Consider the following 24,118-nt stretch of genomic DNA (forward strand, 5'->3'; position numbering starts at 1 on the left):
AGTGTGCAACACACACTTTACACACGCGCAGGGGACTTGCAGCAGGCAGCATCGACCGTGGCTCCTTTAAGGCAAACTCAGACAGCCTTCTTTTTTTTTTCTTTCTTTTTTTTTTTTAACCTTCTTCCTCTAGGCTTCTCCAATTGCTCGGAGGGAAGAGAGAAAATCTGATTAGGAATTAGGACTGAATCAAGCGAGGGAGAAAGAGAAAGGGGGAGAGGAGGAGGAGGAGGAGGAGAAGGAGGAGGAGGAAAAAAAAAAGGAAGAAAGGAAGCTTTTAGACCTCTTATGCTTTTGATGTTAACATTTGAGGTGTCCTGACCAGTTGGAAGCACACACAGCGGAGTCTCATCATTCATTCACCACCTTGACAAGCTCGCCTTTGATTGACAGCTGGAGTGGCAAAAAGTCATGCGAGTTGGTAGTTGGGTTTGAGAGGCACTTTTTTTTTAAAAAAAAAAAAACCAGATTCGGGGGTAAGGATATTTCCTTTCTCCCCATCGCTGTCTTGGAAACCAGAAGGGAAGAGTGTGAGAGACGCAGGAGGGAGAGAAAGGAAGAAAAGAAAGAAGAAAGGAGAAGAGCGCGAGCGAGCGAGAGCGCGTTTCTCCCCCCCCCCTCCGCTTTTTTTTTTTTAATGCTGAATGCTCGTGCCGCTTCTCTGAGGTCCATCTGGCTGAAGACTCTCCTGATCGGCTGCTCAAGCGACTGGCGACTTTAAAGGATTCTCCTTTATTCCTTTTATTTTGGGGGTGGGTGGGTGGGAGGGGGAGCGCGTTTTGTTTCTTTTCACACTGGCCCTAAAGAGGATATATTAGAAGTTGAAAAGGAAGGGTGAGAAGCAGGCCGATGGCGCAAAGGGTACGTATTTTTAATCATAATTTCCAAGTAACATAATATTAGTAAAAAAAATGGATCTTAGAGACGTTGTGGGGCCCGGAGGGAGAGTTTTGCAATTTCTGAAACGCACGGGGAAGGAGTAAATCGAGATATTTTATAAAACAGACCGCTGTTTGGAGACATTCAAACATTTTAATAACTGCATGGTTCAGTTGGGGAAACCTAGCTCAGACTTTTCTTAAAGATAGATGTATTATATTCAGAATCCCTTGGTCCGTATCACTTGATCATTTAGTGGGAAAGAAACGCTGCCTAAACGCAGCCTTGAAAAAGAACTTCAGTCCTTTTAATATTGCTTTCAGTTTAGGATTCTAAATTTGTCTGTGGCCTTTTCAAGATATGCTAATAATATCTTCACAAATAGTAACTTTTTAAACTACTGTAAGTTTAAATATGTGCTGGGGGTTTATTTAGAAAAGTCCTTGGACCATTAGTTAAGATGTTGTTCCCACAATTGTGACAAGAGACCAAATTATGCACATGTGTACCTAGAGCTAGAATTTATTATTTAATTCTTTGATATGAAACTTCACCAGAATGAAGTTTCCTGAACTACAAAACAACTGAGGTTTTTCGAGAATAGTAAAGCCAAAAAATGTATTTAGAAGGCAGTGCAACTTTTAAATGCGTTCGATGGCACTATTTTGTCAACCTATCGTCCATAAAGTTACCCGATTGTTTATCTTGCATTTAGCTTTACAGATCAAGTAGTGTCAAGGGCTTTACTTATATTTGTCCTTAAGAAATTGAAATGGCAGCGTGTGATATTCCTGTCTTCCAGACACACAGTATAGACACATCCTTTCACCTGAGGAATTCTAACATTCGGCTTCTGCTATTAATGGAGGAAAAGTATTTTAAGTTTAATTCCCCCGCCCTGCAGCAGAAGCAAAGGCAGTAGGCAAATGAGACAGTACTATATAGCACAGTTAAATAAAATACACTGCCTCTTGCTCAAGAAAATACATGGCCTTAGAACTGTCCCAAATGTATTTGAAGTCTGATATTTATGCATGTGACGTCTCAACAATAGGGAAATTAAATTAAAAACAGGACTGCTTTCCAACTATTCTGTTTATTAATTATACAAAAATCCAAAAGCAAACACCCATCCTAACTCTAGCTTTCTTATCCTTGTCCCCCAGAAGACTAGAAAGGAAAGGAAACCTCCAAGAAATTTCCCTGAAGAGTCATTCTAAATGGAGCTTTCTATTTTTGTGCACCCTACCTTAGAGTGTCTTTGCAACATCAGGGAAGGAAGAAGGCCTTCTCCACTTGGGGCTGTTTGCATGCACCACTGATGCCCACAGGGAAACCTCTTAAAAATAAAAGGACTATCTTAATGCACGTGTTCATAATAGGTGTCCTCATTTTAACTTCTGCTGGGGAAGCCCACTGAACGAGGCACCTTTTCAGCATGCATTTACGATGATGAATTGGACTCTAAAGCAGCTAGTCTACCATCCTCTGTTAACTTTTCCTTCCCACAAGATTGCTGTGCCAGGATCCCAGGAAGGACATATTTATGATGGCCTACTGGAAAATTAATTGGCATCTATATTTTTTTTTAAAAAAAAAAGTGGCTGGGGGGGCCGGGGGAGGGAGAGCGAAAACCCTCACACTTAAAGCCAGGCCTTTTCCTGTCATTTGATTTGGTGCCATCTCCCCTAACTTACAAGTCATTCTTCCTAATTCAACCCCCCCCACACACAAAGTCGCTTCCTCTCTTCTCCCCACCCCTGCATAAACTACACTTCAGAATCCAAAGGCCTTCCTTTTGACCCTTTTTTTTCTTTCCCTCCTGTTTATTATGCAGTACGACGATTTACCCCATTACGGTGGGATGGATGGAGTGGGGATTCCGAGCACCATGTATGGGGACCCCCACGCCGCCAGGTCCATGCAGCCTGTCCACCACCTGAACCATGGTCCTCCGCTTCACTCCCATCAATACCCGCACACAGCTCACACCAACGCCATGCCCCCCAGCATGGGTTCCTCTGTCAATGACGCTTTAAAGAGAGATAAAGATGCAATTTATGGGTAGGTACGGCTAGCATCAGTTTTATTCTCCAGAAAATGTGCTGCTTCACCCCTGGTTAATTTCTCTCTCTCTTTTTTTTCCTCCCACCCTTACCCACTGCAGAGCCCAGTTTCAAAGTAGGAAAGCTGTAGAATTGGGGGGTGGGGGGTGGAAAGAGAGAGCATGTGCCATGGTAGGATTCCTTTACTGTGATGCTCTTGCTAACTTCTGTTGGACCTCAAATAAAAATTTCCCCACTGAAAGAAAATAATTGTTTTGGGAAGAAAATACATGTGTCCCTTTGCAGAATTTAGAATGCCTCCCCTCTCTCTAAGATCTGAGAAGTATTGTGCAGAGAGAAAGACCCTTCTCCCTTCAACATGTGTGGGGGAGGAGGGTCTGAAATTGTCCTTTACTTGTTTTGGTTACAACTTTTTGCAATAAGCTGCAAAAAGTCTTGTGAAAAGTGGAGAGAGAGAGAGACAGAAAGAAAGAAAGAAAGAGAAAGAAAAGAAAAAGAAGGAAAGAAAGAAGGAAAGAAAGAAAAAGAAAGACTTTATGGAATAAAATAAATAAAAATAGAAGTTTCTCTGAAAGTAGATTTTAAGAAGCATTAAGAAATATCTATTCATCTATTCATTAAATTTATGCAGAAATAAGGTATGTTTTATTATCTTCTTCCTATACTAAGACTTCTAGAGTTTTTAAAGAACAACTTGACAGCTTCCTTTAAATTCAATTTTAAAAGGGGATGTTCAGGACTAATTGCAGAATTTCTCCTAAACCCCCCCCCCCCCACACACACACATACACACACACTGAGTTTAGATAAGGTTTGGAGTTTCTCCGATGCGGGATTTTTAAAAAAATAATATATTTTTTTAAGTGTGCAGCTTGATTTATTCCTCCAGTATAACTTCAGATGAATTTGCCTTTTGCAGTCGCCCACTGCTATTTGCGGGAATCCGAAGAAATGCTGCATATTTAACTACCGTGCTTTACCCCTTTGCGTTTAGATTACTTTCAGTTCTGCAGCCCCAAAGAGGTTAGAAGGGAAGGTGAATGGGAAATTTGCAGATGAAAGGACCATGGTGTTGATTTGGTGAATAACTTATTAACATGTTAAAAATGAAGCTCAAAATGTGAAAAGCCCCTAGTTTCCGCCATGGACTTTCCTATGCTCCATTCAGTAATAATTGTGCATTACCTTACTGAGTTTGTGAAGGAAAAGCATAATCTCTCCTGATCCAACTGGGAGGAAGAGCTGATGATCCACATATAAACAGTTCAAATTCCTTTCAGGGAACTTTTATTTCTGTCTCTCCCTCCCTCCCTCCCTTCCCCCACCCCATGGGGAAAAACTTTGACAATTTAGCTTACCCAAGTAGCTTTCTTTAACCCGCTCCCCCCCCCTGAAAACAATTACAATACATCCCAAGGCTGATTTCTCAATTCCCCATCCCAGAACTAAAGTCCATGTGGGGGGAAGCTGGGGAGGGAGGGAGGGAGGGGGGGGGCGGCGGGAAGTGGATTCAAAATGGCTGCTAAATCCATTTGGTTAATAGCCTTAGATAACGCTGCTCAGGTCCTCTGACCAGCTTTTAGATGGGCAACTCAGACCGGGTCCCGGGGGGGGGTCGTATCCAGGCTTCTGGTTCTGCAAAGGGAGGAGAGCGGGCTGCGCCGGGCTAGGCGCCTTGGAGAGCGCGGGGCTGGAAAGTTCACTTGGGAGGAGGTTGCTCCCCGACGGAGACCAGGCTTTGCCCGAAGCCCGGCCTCCTGGAGCCCGCGCGGCTCACGGGGGTCTCTGCTTTGGTGACTCTTACCTTTTTGTTTTTTCCCCCACCCTCATTTCAGACATCCCCTCTTCCCACTCTTAGCACTGATTTTTGAGAAATGTGAACTAGCGACGTGCACGCCCCGGGAGCCCGGGGTAGCGGGAGGCGACGTTTGCTCTTCCGAATCTTTCAACGAAGATATAGCCGTGTTCGCGAAACAGGTCAGCAAAGCCCGATCTCGGGGGGGAGGGGGGGCCCTTGGTTCATTTTGCGCTTCCCCGGGCCCGGGCGAGCCCCGGCGGGAAGGACGAGAGCGGTTCGCCCGCCGCCTGCCTTAGCCCTCGTTGTCGCCTTGCCTTCACTCCTTTGCAGCCCCTCGGGACCCTCTCGCTCCGGCTCTCCCCCTCCTCTCCGGAAGAGAGGGCAGCCCTCCGGCCCACCCATTGACTTGAAGGGTCGCCCTAGGGCAGCGTTTCCCAACCTTAGGAACTTGAAGATGCGTGGACTTCAACTCCCAGAATTCCCCAGCCAGCACAGCTGGCTGGGGAATTCTGGGAGTTGAAGTCCACGCATCTTCAAGTTCCTAAGGTTGGGAAACGCTGCCCTAGGGCTTCGATTACCCTCGCCGCCCTCCTGGCCACTTTCCCAAGAAGGCTGCCAGCTTCTGGGTCGCTGCTGGCGCAAGTGGAAGGGGGGGGGGGACGGAGGAGGCGCAGCAGGCAGCTGTCCGACAGGCTTGGCAGCGCGCTGGGCTCCTTCGCTCGAGTCTCTCTCGGCTCTGTCCTAGCAGTTTTCGGGTGTGTGTGTGTGTGTGTGGGGATGGTTGTGTGGGGAGGGGGCGCGATGTAAGGTAGCAAGCTTGGGGATACGACTGAGTCGCCTCGGTCTCTCAAACTGCTTTTTTTTTCTTTCTTCTTCTTTTTTTTTTTTTAATCCCTTCGCCCCGGATTTTTCTACCCTGTCTCTAGATACGAGCAGAAAAACCCTTATTTTCTTCTAACCCCGAACTGGATAACTTGGTAAGAGTTCAGAGACGTCTCCCTGACATACGTGTTTCCCCTGTTTCCTTACACGAGGCAAGTTTTCCTTCCTCCCCATCCCGCCTCAGAATGAGGGGTAGGGGGGGATACGATAGTAAAAGAAAGAAAAAAGAAAGAAAAGAAAGAAAAAAGAAAGCGAGCTGGAGACTTTTTGAAGTCCAGGCAGCCAACTTTCAGGACCACGACCCAAAAGCGAAGTTGGGTGGACTATCCGAGGACATTCCCCTCATTTTAAACCCTAACTGCAATTATGCAAATGTCGAGGTATCTTTGCTTTAGAGGCAGCCGGGTAGTCCTGGAATAATGGCAGTCTGAGGCAAAGATCCTGAGTCAAATTGACTCTGAAAAAAATTAAATTAGTCCTTTGCCATAGAAACTTATTCTCTTCAGCCTGCTTCTCATATTTGCTTGCCTCTACTGGACCAGCAATATTATTATCTATATTACCCTTTGCTAAAGGAATATTTATGAGCCATGTAATTTGGCCAATTCATTGCAACAGCGGTCAAAAGTAAAAATCTGAGCTTTCTTTTTGTTAAGCAGTCTGCAGAAAGACAGCTTTTAAGTTCTAGTGTTGCTGTAACAAATCAAAATATTCACAAACATCAAGGCACATATATGTCTGCGTATATAAGAACGTACATACAGTGACTCCTGGATAGTAAACAGGAAGAGAAGTATTGGAGAAGCCCTAAAATCAGGGACAGAGACTTACATTGTTTTGTATTTTTACAGATGATCCAAGCCATACAAGTATTAAGGTTTCATCTGTTGGAATTAGAGAAGGTAACTCTCTCTCTTTTTCTTTCCCTCACCCCTATCTAATAATATTTCCTAAAGTTGAAGCTACAGCAGAATTTCCATAAATGTCTTTCCTTCTGGTAATTAGTGTCAAATCCAATCATGGCATCCATTTCTCTTTGCAGTTTAATTACAATTTCAGCCACTGGAAATCTGGAACACAAACGCCCTGGCCTTGTATCTCTTTTTACTACCTTTGCACAAATGCACTGGATAATATTTAGAAGGATGCTTGTCTTTCAGCTTGATTCCCGCAGGGTAGCTATTTCTATCCAGGTACTTTAGTTTTCAGTTAGTTTTTCAGGTCCCCCCTCCCCTCTTTTTCCTTTAAAGAGCCATCTGCAGGGTCACACACAGGGCACAGTTTGTCCTGTAACATTTTGCAGAAACAAGCCAGAGTTGGTAGATGTGTCAGTTTCTTATTTCTTTTGTGGGGGCTACTCCTTCCCTTTCCCAAGAAAGGCAGATGTCAGATCAATCTGAATATGTGTGCTAATAATACTACTACTACTATGGAACCCACGTACATTTCAAAGTAGGACTGGAGTAGAAACATTTCAGGGCTCTCTAGAATATTGTTACTACTACTACTACTACTAAAAATAACCAACAACCATATTTATACATTTATATATATCTCATGGGTTTTTTTTTACAGTAGCAGTAGTAGTAGAAATAATATTCCAGAGAGCCCTGAAATGTTTCTAGTCCAGTCCTACTTCCATATACATATATATATATATATATATATATATATATATATATATATATATATATATATATATATATATATATATATATATATATGGAAAGGGGGTGGGTGGGGGTGAATAGAGGCATTTTAGGCATTTTTTTTCCTAACAGCAAGCGGCATGCTTGTGCTTTGCAATAAATGTTCACAGTGGGGAAAAAAACATTAAAACAGCTCAGAATGTAAGGACATGGATTCAGGTACTTTCAGAGCATTCCACCTTTTTGTACAATTGGAGCAAGGGATCCTTTGTGTCCGCAGACTCCTTAGGAAAAGGCTTGTGATGCTATAAAGGGGTAAAATCAAACAGTTTACCTTAAATGTCATCCGCGCAGGCTACCTCACTAATAGTCACAGCTCTGAGAGCAGATGAATTTAACATGGGTGTTGAATATGTTGTAGGCTGTGAATCATCTTGTCACTGTCAATTTTCTGGATATCTCTATTTTGCCAAAAAAAGAAAGTTCTTCTTAATTCTGAATGCCTGGGGGGGGGGATAATTGCAGTCTGTTTCCCCCTATTTAGAACTTTTGATGTCAGGAAAGGGGGGAGGGGAATTGATTGCTCTTGTCAATTTCACTTAACATGCCCTTGATTATATTTTGTTGTTGTTACCTTTGTCATAATGCAGGTACACGAATTGTGTGACAATTTCTGCCACCGGTACATTAGCTGTTTGAAAGGGAAAATGCCAATCGATTTGGTGATAGACGATAGAGAAGGCGGATCAAAATCAGACAGCGAAGACATAACGAGATCAGCAAACCTAACAGATCAGGTATGGTCATCTCCAGCTTTCCAGTTGCTGTGCAAATCTGTATGCAGATCGTTTGCCAGGTCACTACGCCCCCTTTTATTATTTGCATACGATTAAGTCCCTTTTGGATAAATTTCCATCGAAATGAAAATTTTTGAATAATGTGGCTATTATTACTTCATTAAGTCTTGCTCTGGGATTCGACCTGGCGGAATGAGCTTGTAAAAGCATTGCCTCCAAACTTGACCTGCTCCTTGTCGCTTTTAATTTTTGTCTTTATTTTATTTACTCTCCTTTTAATGACAATGGAAGGCACTACTTGTGAATTGTGGGGGCTTCTAGGGTAAAGAGATGCCAGAAAGGGGTGGGAGGAAAAAAGAGGAAGAGTCAAATCCGAGATTGGTGGTCTGGGGAAAGAAGACAGAGAAGGTTTGAAACCTAGCAAACTATTTTCTTCCTGTCTCTACGGTTCATTAGCCTGTCTTGTCAGTTTTCCTTGGCCGAATGCTTTTAGACCTCAGCGAGCATTGCTTTGTATGAAGATTGCCTGCTGCAAGGACATTGGGCTTTATTTAAAAGAAATAATAAAATCAGGAGAAGCAGCAAGAACTAGTGAGGGAAAGAATGATGTTGCGGTTACTCTGTGTCATCTCTGCCTCTTCGGCTGTCCTTTATTTGGGGTGTCTGAATAGTCTTAAGAGTAGGCCCTGTGCGGTCTATGCAGGGCCACTGAAACTTCCAACTTCACCTGGTTTCCTGTGCTCATGCTCGTCTCGCTGGAATAAGGTGTGTTTTCTTTTGAAAGGAAAACAAAAGTATCATTTTTGGTTTAAACCGGAGAAGTGATATTAACTCATGAATGTTCCTTAACGCTACAGTTAGTGGTGGGCATCGTCTTGGAGTGTGTTGGGGAAGGTGACAATAATGGGCAATGCCGGTGGTTTAGTTGCAATTATTGCTTCCTTTGAAAGAAACAGATTCCAACAGACACCCCTGTAAAGTTGCTTCCTTTTTTATGATCTGTTATGTTGGAAACTTTTGAAAGCCATTGGACTGCAGTTCTAGAGACGCTTTTTGTTTGGTTTTGCGGAGGCAGGCAGAGGTCTGTTTTGAGAAGGCATCGATCAGAATGCTGTTGGCTTGATTAAGGCGATTTTATGCTTCAGTTCGGTTCAAAGTGTTCTTCATTTACTGCTCCCTCTTTTTGGTGGCTGCCTCCCTTCATGATGAAGATGGGGCAGAAGAAGCAATGTGTTGATTGCAGCCATGAGATTTTATGAAGCTCTTGGACAAAATGCTTGTTTTTGAAAAGTATTCAATAAGCAATGGAAAATTTGTTAAGTCGGTTGTTAATTTTGCTTGTCAGGATCTCACTCCCTGCATGTATACATGGGTGGGCCGGCAGTGCTCTGCTGACTTTTTAGACCTTGGAAGGGGGGTGGCTGAGGTTTGGTGGGGGTACCAGTTTGGTGGGGGTACCGCGCGCCCCTGCAGATATGCTGAAAACAAGGGCTGTTATTGAAGAGGGCTGTTGTTGAATCAAAATTGTAATCCAACAAGTCTAACGAGAAAATAGGTTTCTAAAAGCTTGAGAGTGCTCGGTACATAAAGCTATTTGAGCAAATTACAAGAAACGCTCAGGGGCATAAATGAAATCAACACTTTAATTGCGTCCAAAATGAAGATTTATGCCCCATTTTTCTCAATGAATCATTATTTTATCTAAGCGGAAGCAAAATGTGGGAGTTGTTGTTGTGCTCAAGGAAAGAAACCGGGAGCTTGATTACCCCCTCCAATTCTTTCTCTCTTTTTTTAATTCTCTATCTCGCCAAGACGTTTATATAATAAACTTCCCCAAAGTTTAGACGCCCGCAAACATGCGAGCGCACCGGTTATTGCTACCCTTTAAAAATGTTTTGTTATAGCGGCTCATGCGAGCTTGAAATGGGCCATCTCCGAATTGACTTTTTTTTTTTGGTCTCTTCAAGCGGAGAAGTTAATGGGTTGCTGAATATTTTCTCCTTCCTTCCCCCCCCACCCCCCCGAAAAAAACCCCAACAAACCCCCAAAAACCCAACCCGGTGAAAGTTCCTTGGCTACCAGACGGAAAAGCCCACTCCGAGCGCGGCGGCGAAGCTACAAGTATCCCTTGGCCCCGCGTTTACTATACTGCGCGTGCGCCGCCTGGTAGTTTGCCCATTTCGCAGGCTGCGTTGCGAAGGGTGCGGTGCGTTCCTCGGAGATACCCCGCAAGGCTTGGTGTCGTTTCCTCGAAAGACGCCCTTTCTCTTTCTTTTTTTTCCTCTCCGCCACCCCTCCTTCCCCGGGAGACAGAAGTTTCCCCCTTTCTTTGTTACGAATGTGGCCCAGTCAGTTTACGAGTAGGTCGCCTTGTCTGCTTTTAGACTGGCCTGTGGATGGCAGGTACATATATATATATGTAATAATAACGACGAAGAGGCCACCAAACCAAAAGCTTAGGCGTTTGAATCAAAGAAATGGGGCTACGAGCCTCCCCTTCGGTCTTGTGCGAACACCAATTCATCCCTACGTCTCCATAGTTTCCGAGTTTGGTCACCTTTTTTTTTTTGCCTATCGCACAGCCTTAAGTAGCCGCCGGGAACAAAAGCGAGCCAAGCTTTTGGCGGGAGAAAAAAGAGAAACGAGTGCTCATTTCCCAGGTCTGTCAGGGAAGGCGAAGACGGCTGCCCACCCAGCCACCCTCCTTCTTTCTCCCTTGCCAAGCCCGCAGCCAAAAGCGACCTCAAGAGATCTGGACAAGCGAGCCCGGGTTCTTCGCTGGTTGGCGCCCCCTTCTGCTCAATGGCGCTCACGGCCCTTTCTAAAGAAGCAGCGACGGCCGGGATTAAGCCTACACGGGAGTTGGGAGGGTCCACTTTTGCTTGCTGGGGTAATTCTCTGGCCTTCCGAGGCACTAGGTAGGGCGCAGGTGGAGAAGGCGTTCAAGGGAGGTGGTGGTGGTGGTGCGGACGGGACCCGGCAGGCTTTGGTGGGGAAGGTAGGCGGCGGGAAACAACGAAAGAAGCGGCCGTCTGAATCCCTCAACCACACCCGAAGGCCGAAAGAGACGCCCAGGGCGCAGGGCTGGAATAACTTCCAGCAAGAGGTTGCAAAGGGCGCCTACCTAGCTGCCCTGCGTGGGCGGTCAGCCTTGGCCAGAAAAGCGGCTCTCTGGAGCCTTCCTTTTCTTCCAGGCCTACGTTAATTAACACGTTTTCGCCGCCCTCCAGTTACGGCGAGTGAAGTGGCCCAACACCGCCACGTTGGGTTCCTGAAAAGGCTCGGCTCGGCCCGGCCATGGCTGTGGCGGGATGCGTGTTTGCGTGTGTGGGTTTACGTGTGGAACTGCCGGCACTGAAAGTAGGCCGCGAGGGTCAGAGATTCACCACGGGGAGAGGGGGGAAAAAGTCAGACGGCTTTTTGCTGGGAGGAGGTTGGAGCCGAGAGGCTCTCGCGGCCGCGCAGAAAAAGAAAGAAAGGGGGAAAAAAGGCGGGCTTGCGGGCCTTACAGAGCCTCAGGGGGAAAAGCGCTAGGTCGCTCCCGCTTATCCCTCCTTCGGGCCCCCTGCTCGCAGTCTCCTCAGTTCCTGGCTCGGGGCCTCCCGGTTTTCCCCGAGAAAGGTGCCCGTGAGGCCTGCGAAATGGCGAACGGCGCCTGGTGTTTAAGTGGCGGGTCGTGAGCAAGTTAGGGATGAAGGAAGGGGACGGGGTTTTTTTTTTTTTTGGCGGGGTGGGGGGGGGGACGGGCTAGCCGAGGAAGGTTTTGCTCCTTTGGGAGGGAAAAGAGAGTGTAAGCTGTAGAGCTTGGAGGGAGGCAGGCAGGGGTCACCCTGTGCTTCCCTTGGCCTCCCGCTGAGGTTTAGTCATGCCCTGACGGCGTGTCCAAGGAAGACAATGGGGCAAGTGGGCAGGGATGGGAAAGCACCGAAGAGGGAAGAAAGGCACCAAAGAAGCCAGCAATTGTGTCTGCTCTTCGCTACACCCGCCCAGCGGGAAAAGGAGGAATAAGGGAGAGCAAGTGGCCCAGGGCTTGCTCTGCCTTTGAGGCCTGAGTAGGCCTTTGTGACTCTGGTATCACTGGTCTGCTGCTATTCAGTGGTGGCAGGGAGCCTCAGTGACACCTCGACCTTTCTCTAAGGAGCCTTCTACATTGGGAAAGGAAGACGATTTTATGGGCACACTTTAGTTAACACGTGTGTGTGTGTGTGTGTGTGTGTGTGTGTGAGAGAGAGAGAGAGAGAGAGAGAGAGAGAGAGAGAGAGAGAGAGAGAGAGAAGCATGTGTTGAATTAAACCAGCCAACTTTTAAGAGAGAATACTTGCTGCTGTGGAAGAGGTTAGGTATGTGTCAGGTAGAAGGTGTAACAGTGGCTTATTTTATGCAGAATCTAGTGGAGGGAATAAAAATCATTGCCGTGTCTCCTTGAACTGGCCATCTGCTTATAGGGAGTGAAGGAAATTTATGGGACTTGGGTAGAGGTGAGCAGTTACCCTAATGTAGCAATTCTGTTAGCACATTGACTTTCAGAGCCTAAAATAATTTTTTGGAAATAATGCTTTTTTTTTTAAAGTCAACTTAAAATAGTTGTTAAATGTACATTAAAAATTTATACAAGGCTGACTAAAAAAAATGAGAATTTAGGATTGAGAATAGTGATGGAGAATTAATTCCCCCCCTCAACTTGTATATCCGATTGCTTGTATTCCTACAGAGCATGGGAAGTTCAACTTCAGAATATACCAAAACAAAACAAAAATTGCACATCTTTAACAGTTGAGCTGGTATGGAACTTCCTATTTGAAGCTGAAAAGTGGGTTTGGTCATGGAATTTATTTCCAACAATTATGAAACTACCATGCCTCATTTGCATGTCTAAAGAGTGATTAGCCTTTAATATTAGCTCACATATTATATTGTGAATATGTGAGTAGGTTGTTTCACTTAATGTAAGTTGACTATCCAGTTTTGAAATGAACCTTACCAGTATTAGGATGTTAAACTGCACTTAGTTACATATTTTAAAAATCAGAAGATTTACAAAATTTATATTTTTACATATTAGGTAAAATGTTTATGGTTACAATATAACAATTAAAACTACTTATATATATCAACTTTTATTTCCAAGTTACATATTTAGGATTTAGTTGTTTTGGATGTCAATTAATAAGCATTTAAATGCTTTACTGCATTTTTAAAAGAACACCTTTTTATTAATGTTTCTTATCGATAGATATTAATGTTTATTAAGATATTTTATTCTAAGCATTTGTATGTCATAAAAACTGTTGACAGTTAAACTGCAATTTTGAATTATGTTTATTGTAGAATTCACTTATTTTGTTGCATTAGTATTTACTTCTGTGAATATATGCATTGGATTGTGCTACATAATTCTAATTGTGGTAGTTTAACTATGCTAAGCAGACCAGAAACCAAGCTTCCTTTAAATCACTTGGATTTGTTTTTTTTTAAAAAAGTGATTTTGATAGCTTGTAGATTCATATAAATTCCACTTTCCCTGAAGGGAAACTGTAGATAAATACTGCAACAGTTTATAAAACAATAACAAACACTGTGAATTGGTCATTAGTAGCATTCTGCCAAGTGATGAGAATCTTATTACTTCTTAGATTTTTTTTTGAGCACTGTAAAATTCTTCTTATCTTCATAGAAGGATAAGTCCTTTTAAGGATAAAGTTATAACTTATTGCTATTCCATGTATTATAATTTAAATAATCACTTCTAAGTATTAAACAATGTTTCTACATAAGCCTTCCTCCTAGAAGGATGTTCAGATAGATGATAATAGTTTCTTTCCCAGAATTAACTATAGGTTTTAGCTTGTTAAAATAGTAATTTATACAGATTATCACTACATTTGATATACCTTCAGGAGACAAACTGATTTATTATAATTAAGCTGTTTTATAGGAACTGGAGGTTGAATTTGTGAATGTAAATAAATGTATATTTAATTGGGTGTTAAGTTTAATGGAGTTGGGTGCCACTTTTTTCTCTGCAAGTACTCCGCTTTGTATTGCTAACAAGTCAGTTAAATAGCTACGTAGTTCTTAAAATGTTTATCAGAATAAATAATCATTTAAGAACATCAAGGTGTTCCTTGTTGTTGGCAGGAAAATGTATATGTGTATATACAGTCTCAGACTAAACAGAACAAAGTGGTTCGTAAATCATAGAAGAGGGTGTTCGTTTCATAGGTAATTCTTATCCTTTCAACCAGTGCCCAGGGAGTCTTCACTGTAAGTTGCTTCATCTCAGCTTTCAGGTGCCACTGGGTGAGCTGTAAAAGATTATGACACTTACCTTTCAATAATGTATATGCAAGTTGCTTTTATTGACTAGTTTTTTTAAAGACACCACAGTATAAAATAATTGCTAGCAGAGATCCAAATAAAATGTGTGAACATATACACAATGTATTCAGGCAATAGTATTTTTCTTATGTAAAATAAATGTTAACAAATATAAAAATAATAATCTTTGACAGAATCATCATTTAATCTTCCTATGTAAGCCAAATGCAGTATGTATATAGAAACATAAATGGAAACTGGCAAACAGCCAAATTCCTATAGGGGCTAGCAGAGAAATGATAAAAAAAATGAAATAACAGTTCTTGTGAGGAGGTCTATAATTCAACATTATTTGATTCCACTGTCAAGGAAATTGTTGAAGGGATAGTAAACTGATACTAGAGTCTCAGTCATTTTTAAAGAGTCTTAAATGTTTGCAACCTTGATGTGTGGATGGTCGTAGACGGGTTATAGGATTTGACATATAATAGTAATCCCTGTATTTAGTTGAAATACATAGGTTGTGGTAATTAAAAAGCAGAGCAAGCAGAAGACACAAAAACTTTACATAGATACCAAACATTTTCTGTGGAGGAATAATATTTAATTTTCCTCTCGGTAACAGGTTACTGGAAAAGACAAAAGAGCTTTACAGCCTGCTCATAAACACATGGCTTCAATGTACACCTCACTGAAATCAATACAACATACATTCCCATGTTATACTTTTTGTTTGGGGTAATGATGTCAGTCAGCTTAAGGCAAGTTGTCTGATGAAACTTATTTTTAGATTGAAGTTCCAGATTTAAACTTTCCAGTTAAGAAGATTGAACTTGGATCTAATAAGGCTTCAAAGTAAAAGTGTACATTTTATAGTATGGCAGAATTATGAAAGTAAACATTAACTAAACAGCTGAATGCTGTTGCAGATATATACTTATGCTGTTGCAGATATATACTTAATATATATTTACAAATTATTCAGTCAAAATGACTGAATAATTTGTAAATATATATTAAGTATATATCTGCAACATGCACAAGTTTATCTGAAAGAAGATGTGCTCTGTGCAAGCATAAGTAAGATTGTAGCCTAAATAAGCTTGTTTAGAAACTTACTTTCAGACAATAATCTTAGCCTCAAAATTTAAATGATCAAATCCTAAAAATTAATGTTTCAACAAAATGTGGATATGGTGAGATATAATTAAAAGCCGTGTGAACACATTCTTCACAGACTTTCTAGGAACAGATGCTAGAATTGAATGGGGATTGATTGCATCCCCACGGTATTGGAGTTTCTTCAGGTGTGCATGAGATTGGTCTTAATTTAAGGAAAAAAAATAGTAATTTTCAATTTGGCTGTTATATAAATTATAAAAAGTGTGAAATGACTAAAGTATACTGGCTGGAATATGTATTATAGTAAAACTGTATGGTTTTTATTAAAATTAAGGCTAAAATGTATTGTAATTTTAAATTAACTCTTTTGTGAGAGGGCTTCCAAATTCGGACCATTGCTATTTGTTGACCTACATGGGGATATGTTGGATACCTGAACTACCTTACGACACATTGAGATTGTCTGAAAGTAAGATTTTGTGATATCTATCTCAATCACAGAATACATATTTCTGAGTAATTTTAATGAGATTTCATAAGCAAAACTAAATATGGAAGTTGTTATTGTATATGATCAAAGGAGTATGTACAGCATTCTGGGGAGTTCATTTAGCATATATTAACGCTCTCTCTCCGTCTCTCTAATTCTTATGCCAGAAATGTTAGAGAGGGAAGAAAAAAAAAGGCAACCAGAGCATTTGCTGGCTATGATATTAATTATATTCAGTACAATGGTTGATTTGTTTCTTACAAAATATTGCCTCATTTCTATTGTTTGAAGTGTACAAGAAACATCATCATAAGAAATATGAAGCCTCAAAAGTTAATCTGTAAATGGAAGCAAGTTGCATGTAAATAAATGAAATATCCACTGAAACTTAAATTGTGAACCTTATATTCAAAAAAGAATATTTAGGAATAGAATTCCTAATTACAGAATTACAGAATTCATTGAAATAACCCTTCAAACATGATCTTACTAAATAAATGCACACATACACCTAGAAATAGTTCAGTTAGTTTAGTTGCCAACTGAATATTGCAGCAGGAATGGTAAAACAAAATATTTTATTTTTTAAAGTAGCTAAATTGCCTTACTAATATGTAATCTGTAAGGTTTATGTGTATATATTTCTAAAAGTGAAATTACAAATCTCTTGAATGTGCAACACTGTTCTACTAATCTTAATATTTTAGAAATTATCATTCCATATCATTCCATTCTATCATTCCAATTTGATAAAATCAATACAATATAATTACCCTTTGTTCATTAGCATAACCATTTAAACATTTTAATTGTGCATATTGCTTTATTTTAATACATGCTCTCTTTCTATCCAGCTGAATCAAATCAGTGTTTCTTCTGTTTTCAGTTTTTCTAATTATCCATATATTATTAGTGATAGAAAAACACTGCACTTGTTCTAATTATTATCTGTTTTATAATTCAAATCTATTGAACTTTTAATTGTTTCTGCCTACTTTCTAATACTCTATATTAGTGCAGGTTCCTCAAGTCAGTGTTGTTAAAACTATTTTCATTATTTTCACTAGACTCCATTAAATACGAGTAGTTTAAGAAAGCAACCGAGTATCCAGTGTTGAATACACTTACCTGGGAGTAAATTCCATTGAACTCAATAGAACTGGCTCCTGAGGAGACATATTGAGTTGACTGTCAGGAATGAAATAATATGCCTTTTGTCTTCTGTATGTATGCTCCCACATCTAGCTCCTTGTGTTTCTCCTGCCCTTGTTACTTAATTTAGAGCTGATGCATGGTCCTGAGGTTTGAAATGTGTGCCCTTCTATGTAGAAGGATAGAGTTTAATGCAGAGAATGTAGGTGAAACTAGAACTCTTGCAATACATTGAAGCTGCTTTTGTTAATTTAGTGGAGATCACTGGAAAATCTCATTATGATCTATCATGTCTAGTTAAGGGTCTGGCATCTGTTAGTGTGTAGTGTGAATTTTTGACATGTTAGATCTGTATCAGCTTCTTCAGACTCAACATGTCAAATCTTGTTTGTTGGTTGTTTGGTAGCTATTTTATTTATCTTGGTTTTGTAAAGACATGTTTATGAAGTCAAGATCCAGAACGTTATTCATCTCTTTATGCTTTTCATACAGTGTTCAATAAGGTTCCAATTGTAAACAGATATACTCAAGAGGAAGCACAATTAAAATCAGTGTTTTGGTTAAAATGCCTTTTATTTAGGTACATTCAGATAATACTGTTTGTATATTTTAATGTTTTTAATTGTCCTATTTTTGAGAAAAAAAATAGCTTGAGTAATGCTTTATCCTCCAGATCAGGATATAAATGGATATCTTTTATTTGATGGAGCCTTCATAATATGACTCCTTCTGTTAAAGTGGTTTTTAAAAAATGATATTAAGATTGCAAGAGAAATATCCTGTTATAGCCATTTTTTGTTTTTAGCATGATGTATTTGAATATTGATGATTACATAAAATAAAAACTATAATACGTTAAAATATGGTTTAGATCATGAATATCTAACTCTTTTAATGTGTGTGAGTTAAATTAGTAGCTCTTAACAGCAAAAGGATGCATAAGACATGCATTTTATAATTATATATATATTAGACCTGTGCAAACAAGTTGACCAGAAAAACTCAATCTTCAAGTGACTATAGTGACATAGCTTTTGAAGAAGCTTTTGATTCAGGGGGCCACCACTTGCAAGTGAAACATCTGTTCAGAAGATTTTCATGGATCTAGGATATATTTGTACTAATGCAGCACCTTACATTCTGCTATTCTTTCAGTTTTCCCTCCCTCCCTCGCTCCCTGTTTGTGTGTGTGCGTGTGTGGTATGTATGCAGTCTAATGTTTATCAGTGGATTGACCATTGACGTATTCATGAAAATAGCCAATGGCTCTTTAGCAGCAATCACAGTTAGGAAGCATTAGTATGAATTAGGCTTTTGGGTGTCTTTTTATTTTGTACTTTTATGGATCTCCATTTATGGTGTTACCTAATTATTATGCTTGATTTTTTATCTTGGTAGTAAATGATCATAATCATAAATCAATTTTAAATTTATGTGAAGAAATTTGTACAATGTTATTTTTTCTCTGGTACTTTTGAGTGCAGAACAGAACCATTAGGATGTTGTTATAAAAAAAAATTACTAGCAACAAATTTGTGATATGCAAAATGCCCATTTTATTACTTTCTTAATTTAATTTAATTTTTTAAATTGGGCATTTCCATTAAAATCAGAGCTTTCTTAAACTTGTTTCAAAGGTAAACAAAGAAACACAAATATTAAGAATGAGGCTGTTGCTGTCTGTAGTGTTGCTAAATAGACATTTCAAAATGCATCATTTAGCACGAGTCATAAAAATCCACTCTGATTATTCTAAATAATATTGTATCTCAAAGGTATAAGTTTTCTAACAGAAGTTAGAAACAGAAGAGAAAAGAAGTCACTGTCAATGATTTTAATGTTTTTCTGAACAAAATCGCCAGTATGAGGGCAGTGGACACTGTACTAACAGCAGTTTATGTCATCTACATTTCTACATCTACATTTCTATAATGTACCAGGAAATTATATGTAGAAATAAATGACAGCTGTAATCTAACACACATATACTATCAAAAGGCTGGGTGTATGTTCTTTTTGATAAAAAGTCTATCTTGCTTCTAAGTCATTTATAGAGTTTTCAAAGTGGGGCAAAGCCACTGAGCATATTCTTCCATGATCAGCTGAAATTATAATCTTTCATTATAGAAATCATGAGACACTCGGTGTTTTAAAAAATTTGAAGTCGGCACCTTTACCTGTGAAGGTACTCCTACTATAGGGAGTGAGAACAATGTGCTTTTAGTAACACCATGTTTAAGAGGCAAGACACAGGTGTATTATCAAGGAGTACTTGAGTACTGTTCAAGGACTGCTGTAAATACAGGACAGGGAAGTAATTAAATGTATGACTGTAGTACTAGATGATCACCCTAAGGGTTTGAAAATAAATTGATTTCTATTGGTAATATACTTTGCAATGCAAAAAGGTATGAAGGTTCCATAGGTCTAAAGTAAAAGAATCCGTCATGATCAGAAACCAAGGGTATTTTTATATCTTGTAGAAAACCAGATGTATTATTTTTGAGCTATTTATTTTCTTGTATTTAGTAGGAAAAGATGGCTTGAAGTAATTTTCTTCACTGTGAACAAATTAAATTTTTGAAGTGCTAGGTACAGATTCCTTTTGAATTACATACCTACAATGAATTATTATTATCATGGTTTGTCACATGGTCAGCCAGATGTTCAGACTGGATTTGGCATTTTTGCCCACATTATCTATCATATTATTACATGTGGTCTTAAACTGTGAAACCATTAGGGGGAGACAACATGGAAATTTATACTTCTTCTGAACTGCATGTTGATTAAATAAATGATAAATAGAAATAAATAGAATCAAATTATTTTCTTTATAAAGAAAGCTATTGGGTAAATGTTAATTATTTAATTCAGATGGAACTTTTATAAAGATTGCTAACACACAAGTCTGAACATTCCTAATTTACTTATATCACTCCTTTTTTCTAAGAAGCTCGGAATATTAGTTTGAAGTCCCAAAAGATAATGCAATTTGCCCAAACAATCTCCCAACTTTAAGCTTCAAGAAATGAATAAGGATTTGGATTGACTTTCCCACATTTAAATTTCTATTCTAGTCATCACACTGTTGGGATTTAATGAAATATAAAATATATGTAGTTCTGGAGTAGTTAGTTATCTAGGCATTAGTCACATTCAGAACTGGATAGAGATGTTGTTTTACTATACATTTGTTCATGATTTTGGCAGTCACAATTGCAGCATTGTTCACACATGATATTTCTGTGCATGGTTTGCAGAAGGCATGCAACTTATAAAGCTAGTAACCAGAACTACTTTGAAATATCTGCTGTTTCTACTTTTATACATTGTACATAGAACCAATATGCAGCTTCTCATTGTAAACTCACTCCTGTATTGATTTCATAAATATTTCACCAGGTTTAGTAAAAATAATATGAGAGCTTCACAAAAAACCCCCCCATACAATTATTTTTCCCCTACTTAAAGGCTTAAGCCAGGGGTCTTCAAACTTTGCCCTTTTATGATTTGTGGACTTCAACTCCAAGAATTCCTCAGGCAGGCAGGCTGGCTGAGGAATTCTGGGAGTTGAAGTCCACAAGTCATAAAAGGGCCAAGTTTGAAGACCCCTGGCTTAAGCAGTACCTTTATCACACAGCACTGGTCTTGTTTGGTTTGTAATCCAGTTATTTGTTATCATTATTTTGTGTGTTTGTTAGACAGATACACACCTACACCCAAAAGCAATAGGATTGAATCACAATAATATATGTGCAGTTTCACATCCTCCATCCCTGTTTGTTTGTTTTTTTGCAACTAGGTCAGTTAAACTGTTTATGTTGCCACAAATACGGATATCTCTAGAAGTGCAGTTATCCTTTTCCTCTAGAACTGTTTCTCTTGTGTCTATACTTTCAGTTAGGACTGGAACCCCAATCTTTTCTTTGTAGGTCCCCTTTTTAAACTCAAGATTAGTATTTTTGACTATATATATATATATATATATATATATATATATGCCCTATATATATATATATATATATGCCCTGATGCTCCTCCCAATGTACAAGCTCAATACCTAATTATAACATTCCCCAGGAAGAAAAAGCTCTAAGAAGCAGTGAACTATACACTTGAGCATATAATAAGGGAGAGTTAGGGTATTTTCCAGTGCCCAAAGTCAGTGACTTTTCTTAAAAATAAAGCTAGTTTTGCTTTTCAGCGGAATGTTCATGTGTCTTCACATTAATGATAACATGCCTCCAAAAATAAAATGGAGAAGACGTGTAAATAATCAGGAAGAGAAGTGGATTTGCACAAAGGTGAAATGACACAAATGTGAATCAGAAATGGTATCGCCATTGGCACAGGAGCCCTGCCTTTCCTTGTTCCACCCTGATGTATTCCTATCTTTTGTTAATAGCTGCAGTAACTAAAGGGGTAAGGTAACACTATCACCAAAGAGGATGAAAGTTGAGGAAGGATGTTTACTGGCACAGCTGCCAGTGAGGAAAGCAGAGTTTGGCCCTAATTCTAGAGAGAGAGGACAGAGTTGATTCAAACAACTTACATTTGTGATAGCAATGGGTCTGAAGTAAAGTAATGGCTAATGTCTAACAAAAAAGCATTCTTAATCATGACTGTATAAGCAAGCCTGACTATGTGTGCATTATTAATAATCTGTTAGGCTTATTGTGAAGTGATAGCAATGGTGTAGAAGTAGGGCAGCAACCTAATTGGCCATTGTTGTTTTTTTAGCTTGGCATGTAATAAAATGTGAGTGGTGTTAATGAATTATTCAGACATTTACGTCCTATATTTACTAATACTTTTCTCAGTGTGAATTCTGTGCAGGTCCTGGCTTATTTCCCTGATTGTTTCAAGCCAGGTAAAAGGACCCAGACTTGGTTGGATATCAAGGAGAATGTTCCTTGATATAAATCTAAATCCAGTGTAAGATCCTGTAACATCTTGAACTTGATACAAGTTCCGTGCTGTGATAATTAAGTTTTGAAATATCCTAGCATTTGTCCATTTGTATGTATGCATGTACTGGTTGGACCTAGGAATATGTTTTTTTTAAAAAAATTCTGTCTCCTGTGCCTTTAATAGAGGCATGAAAAGGAAAGGATTAGAACAAGGAGTTTTTCCTATCTCTTCATGCCTGAAAAAACCTGATATACCAGCGTTCAGTATGCCAGGCTTCCATTAAAGACCTGGTGTGCACAATGGTGGCAAGTTTCCCTTCTGGAAACTTCCATTCTATAAGATACATTGGCATTGTGTATAACTAACTATCCGTCATTATCATAGCAATCCTTGGGCCATTACTAGCAGTTCAACTCAGAAATGGAAGTTGGCATTTACCATAGTGTCAGTAGCAATGCATTCAGCTCTTTTTACAGCATACTGCTTTTTATAGACAATTATCTATGAGCAACTGCTGGTCAGGAATGGCAGTGATAATTCAGCTATCTATATGTCTGTGACAAATATTTTTGCTCAGTGGCTTTAGATCTAGTACTAAAGGAAGTTGCTCCTCAAAGTGCACATTAAAACATTTTGTATAATTTCACCTAGGGAATGCCACAGGCATGCTATATGCATACCCTTTGCTTGGCTTTTTCACATGGAGGACTTTGTTCATTATTTGCGAACCCCAGTGGAAAAAATATTACTGATTTATGTGTTATTTTTCAAGTACACAGCATGTGAGCATTTAAAGGTTCATGCTGAAGTGGCTGTGAGGTAGTGAAGCACCACAATTGTAGGGGTGGGTGGGAATGAAGGCTAGCTTTTTCTTTGGTATTTTGATCTTCTATCTTGCAAGAGAAAGATGACTCAGGCAGTCTTTTGGAGAAGGTCTTCCATTTATGCTTGGGAAATCCTTGACCAAATGTAAAAAAGTGGATGGGAAGAAAATATTGATAACGAAAGTTTTATGGTGATTGTATAAAGAGAATGGAAACATGACTTTCTGGTAAAATTCCTGTCTGAGGTGGCAAGATGTTAATGGTAATGTTTCTGTGGAATATTTTCTGCTCTAGGGATTTTATCCAGGAGTTCAATACCTTATTTGGATCAGTGCAAACATCTAGTTTAGAGAAGAGCTAAACTGTAATTTATGCCAGCATAAATTCATAGCCTTTCTCCAGTACAGATTGTAGGGGTTGGAGGATGTTTAAAATTAGAAGTTGATGAGCTATATTTTTGAAGATGCCAAATTAAAATGTTTTATAGAAAATCTCAATTTCTGTGAATTGGACACTTTATTCTTTAGTTTATTCACTTTCAATTTACTTAAAAGTTAACATATTTTAATGAGTGAAAGAGAGAATATGCAGGTTCTAAAGTAAAGTCTTGTATTGTTTCAGTTTTATTAACAATTTTAATGAAATGACTGCCATTGTTATTGAGGTTTGACTGATATCAGGGTGATATCAGAGAGCAAATTATCTATCTATCTATCTATCTATCTATCTATCTATCTATCTATCTCTATCATCTATATACACATACATACACATACATACATATATTCTTAGACATGATGTTCATTACAATTTAACAGGATTTATACTTATTCTTGGATACAAGCCTATTAAGTCTGCTAGCATATTTCCTTATTCCCCTTGTTCTCTTTCCATTAACCAAGAGTATTCTTGAACTTGAATTAAGGGATACACATTTGGTATGATAACAGAATAAGAATTCAGTGATAAGAGAAAAATAAGATAACATGGTGTTCACTGATTGAGCTTTTGAATTTGGTTCTTTCTGGTGGTGGATGATAAAAATCAAGATGACAATTGTGACACTAGTATCAAAGTCCACCCATTTTGTATGTGCATCAACATTGCGCACGTGCACACACACACACACACACACACACACACACACATCACACAAAGGACAGTGCTTCAGTCATGCAGTTGCAATCACTATGTTGACTTTGGCATTCTTCTGCCCATCATGGATGC

General features: G+C 39.4%; 1 protein-coding gene across 4 annotated transcripts in view; it reads left to right on the forward strand.

Moving 5' to 3' along the window:
* Nucleotides 1–766: 766 nt before the first annotated feature.
* The window catches only part of MEIS1 (Meis homeobox 1), a 187,967-nt gene continuing 164,615 nt past the window's right edge, over nt 767–24,118 (forward strand). For all 4 annotated transcript variants that reach the window (XM_083369602.1, XM_083369603.1, XM_083369604.1 and 1 more), the window contains exons 1-6: nt 767–861; nt 2,717–2,943; nt 4,781–4,922; nt 5,670–5,720; nt 6,477–6,527; nt 7,925–8,071. In XM_083369602.1, coding sequence (XP_083225728.1) covers nt 850–861; nt 2,717–2,943; nt 4,781–4,922; nt 5,670–5,720; nt 6,477–6,527; nt 7,925–8,071 — 630 coding nt within the window. In that variant the 5' untranslated portion in view covers nt 767–849. The remainder of the gene's footprint in view (nt 862–2,716; nt 2,944–4,780; nt 4,923–5,669; nt 5,721–6,476; nt 6,528–7,924; nt 8,072–24,118) is intronic.

Source organism: Vipera ursinii (genome assembly GCF_947247035.1).
Source record: "Vipera ursinii genome assembly, chromosome: 1".
Lineage (NCBI taxonomy): Eukaryota > Metazoa > Chordata > Lepidosauria > Squamata > Viperidae > Vipera > Vipera ursinii.